At 40.2% G+C, this 3,764-nt stretch overlaps 1 protein-coding gene across 1 annotated transcript; it reads right to left on the reverse strand.

The window, feature by feature from the left end:
• Positions 1 to 754: 754 nt before the first annotated feature.
• Positions 755 to 1,690, reverse strand: LOC101103853 (putative olfactory receptor 10D4). The gene has a single exon (XM_004019797.4). The coding sequence runs from the start codon at positions 1,688 to 1,690 to the stop codon at positions 755 to 757; it is 936 nt and encodes a 311-aa protein (XP_004019846.2).
• Positions 1,691 to 3,764: the final 2,074 nt, after the last annotated feature.

The following is a 3,764-nucleotide window of genomic DNA, read 5'->3' on the forward strand; positions in this document are numbered from 1 at the left end:
CTTTTTATAACAGACAAATCAATCAATGTTGTTGTTTTAGAAAAACATGTAGTACCACATTTAAACTTGATTGTTTTTGTCTTACTGTCTTTTTGTTTCCTTTTTTCTTTAAAAACTAAAGCTGATTTTTGTAGGGGCTAATGAGACATGATTCAAATTCATAGCCTCCCAGTCCTCTAATAATACAAGAATGTCTGGATTCCAAAGGAATGTGTACACAAGGAAAATATTAAAATCAAACCAGACTACGCATGAGATAGATCTTACCTTAAATATTACTCAAGTTAGAGTTTTGGTGTTGAGTGGAAGTAAATTGGAGGTTATACTCTACAGAAAGGATATTGAGTTCTGATACTCTGTATTAAGCTGGGCTTGCTTAAAATTTTTTTTCCATTCTCCCTTCCTTTTAGATATATACGGAAATACTTTTAACTGAGATTATGAGAAACAAAATATGTTCTCTGAACTCTTTCAAAGATTTAACGAGGGAGGAAATGTTTGGGGAAGAATGGCAGTTCTGGCAGAGAATCCAGGCAGCCCAAGAATAAGATTGATGTCAGTAGTTCCTCTAGTAATTATATTTCATTATAAACACAGGAAAATATGAAAGCAGATATGGCTTTAAAACTTGGTGAGGTTAAGTGGTAGATCCATTCAGAGCACATTTGATTTCAACATGCCTTGGAAGCTACGGAAGAGAATTAGTCCTGAGAAATGGAGACTCCAACTTTGTCCAGCAAAGCTTGAGCTTTTCTCAGTTTTTCCTCAGAGTGAAGCTTCTCTTGGGAAATGCATTCCTCAGAGCTGATTTAACATCCTGATTTCTCAGGCTGTAGATCAATGGGTTCAGCATGGGGGTTACATGGTTATTCAATATCTGGATTATAGCACCAAGTAAGGCACTGGGATTGGGCTGTAGATAGATGATGATGACTGGCCCATAAGCGCAGAGAATTGCAGTCACGTGTGCACTGCAGGTGGAGAATGCTCGCTTCCTGCCCTCTGCTGAGCGAATTTTTGATATGGCAATCCCAATGCGGGTGTAGGAAACAAGAATGAGAAAAAAGCAAATGAGAGACAAAAGGCCAACATTTGTAAAACCTACCCTCTGGGCTAGAGATGTATCCCCACAGGCTAGAGGTAAGATGGCAGGTATGTCACAGAAGTAATAGCTCACCTTGTTAGAGCCACAGTAGGACAGCTGGAAGGTGAGGGATGTTAGGATAATGGCATGGATACAGCCACCCATCCAGGTCCCTGTGGCCAAGATGGTGCAGACTCTGTGATTCATTATGACCATGTATCTCAGAGGAAAGCATATGGCAACAAAGCGGTCATAGGCCATCACTGTGTATAGGAAACACTCAGTACATCCCAAGAAGTGGTAGAAGAAGAGCTGGGTAGCACAACCCTGAAAAGAGATACCTTGACTCAGCCCTGAAAGGTATGACAGCATCTTGGGAGCAGTTGTTGATGAGAAACCTAGGTCAAACACGGAGAGATTTGCCAAGAAAAAGTACATGGGTGTATGAAGCCGAGAGGAAGAGATGATAGCCAAAAGGATGAGCATGTTTCCCAAGACAGTGCACAAATATAACGATGAGAAGAGGGAAAAAAGCACAGTCTCTAGGCCCTCTGTCTCAGGGATTCCCAACAGGATGTATTCAGTCACCACTGTGTGATTTCTCATGTTTATGGGAGGATCAGCTCTTGGGTGTCTGTGAAAAGAAATCTGTGGTTAAAGCGAATACGTATGTGAATTGGCTGTGTTTAAGACAATGAAATGGAAATGCAGCAAATATTCTCAATGTAAACAGACTAGTGCTTCCCTTTAGAATTGCCTTGATTGGCCCACTTCTCTCCATGCTGAATCTCTTTGCAGTGCAGTTTCTACTTGCAGTCTCACCAAGAAATCCTTACATGACAACTCTCCTATCTTCCATGCTTCATATACACTGTTAAATTGTATTAATTTTGAATGCTGCTTTGTGATTTTAAAAGGACTAATTTAAAGATGCAAGAGGGTCCTATCCACGTTTCCTATATTCACCTAAGACAACTAGGTAACTTTAAATGTCCAAAATCATTTATGATCATATAAGTCACATATGGGCTTTCCTGGAGGCTCAGATGGTAAAGAATCTGCCTGTAATGCAGGTTTGATCCGTGGGTCAGGAAGATCCTCTGGAGAAGGAAATGGCTATCATTCCTGTATTCCTGCCTGGAGAATTTCATGGATAGAGGAGCCTGGTAGTCTACAGTCCATGGGGTCACAAAGAGTCAAATAGGACTGAACAACTAACACTTTCACTTTTAGGGGCTTCCCAGGTGACACTAGTAAGGAACCCACCTGCCAGTGCAGGAGACAGAAGAGACCTGGGTTTGATTCCTGGGTTGGGAAGATCCCCTGGAGGAGGACACATGAGCCCACTCCAGTATTCTTTCCTGGAGAATCCTATGGACAGAGGAGCCTGGTGGGCTACAGTTCAGAGGGTCTCAAGAGTCGGACACGACTGAGGTGATTAGCATGCACGCATGCAAGCCACACATACACAAGACAGACTCTTTCCCACATTATCTCCCTGGGTATGAGGGTCAACAATGAGAAGCCAGCCAAAAGAGGGGTCTTTAACAGCCTTTAAAGAATAGAAAATTACATTAACAGGACTCATATGCTCTGGATTTTAGCACACATCAGTAATCAATAGCCTCCATTTCAGTCTCCAAAACCTGTAATAGTCTAACCAGATCCAGGCTAAAAAGCATTCTACTTTTATGGCAGTAGAAGACATAGGGGTAGGTATAGTAGAGACTCCTTTCCAATTTCCATCTTTTGAACATTTCTCATATTTTTTCAGCTTGTTCTAACCTTTTCAGCACAGTAAGCTCTTTAAATCATACATTAACCCATGAATTCTACTGCCTAAGACCCCATCTAGCTCTAGCTCTATCTTATTTTATTTTGATGGTCATGACAGGAAGGAGAGGGTGAGAGCCAAAATTTTTTTAAATGAAGGATAAATCTGGGCACTTACAAGGCAAACAGAACATAACTGACTGGTGGTATTGAATTAAATGTTACTTTGCTTTCCTTCTCTGGAAGAAGGAAGTAACCCTGTCCTGCGAAATTCCCTTCAACTTGCAGTCTGTTGATAGATCTTCAGAATTGTCTTTTTCAATAACTTTCAAATAGAATGTCAAAATCTGAGTGTGCTTTTCACTTTTATAGTAATTTATGTCTGATCTAGGAACTGCAATAAATACCAAACACGGGAGATAGTAAGTAGCCTTGGTCTTCCTTTGGGTATTAATCCCCCAAGTCAGGGTTCTTATTAAGCAAGGGAGAATTAACTGCTTGATATAATTAGACCTTACCAATGAAACCTAAAGAGAAAGAGAGAGGAGGAAACTGATTAAAGAGGGAATCTTTTATGGTTTCCTTATAAAATATACTTCAGTGAATAATCATTTAAAACTTCATTTGGCACATATATCACATTTATAGATATATTTACTGGTTTTTCATGTGTATGTGTTGTTTTAATCAATAAATTATTTTACTATTTGTGATAATAGTATTGATTTATTGCAAGCAACAGTAACTGGGTTAGCTCAGAAAATTAAAGAAATTGTTGAAAAACTAGGCTCGTGGAAGGATAGGAATTAGGGCAGCTCCTCAGCAGTAAGAACTTGTGGTGCATTCTCTGGGCCCTGCCAGCAGGTGATTCAGCCTCAGCTGCCCATTATTTCTGGGAGCCTCAGAT

The sequence above is a fragment of the Ovis aries genome, chromosome 21, assembly GCF_016772045.2.
Source record: "Ovis aries strain OAR_USU_Benz2616 breed Rambouillet chromosome 21, ARS-UI_Ramb_v3.0, whole genome shotgun sequence".
NCBI classification, from domain to species: domain Eukaryota; kingdom Metazoa; phylum Chordata; class Mammalia; order Artiodactyla; family Bovidae; genus Ovis; species Ovis aries.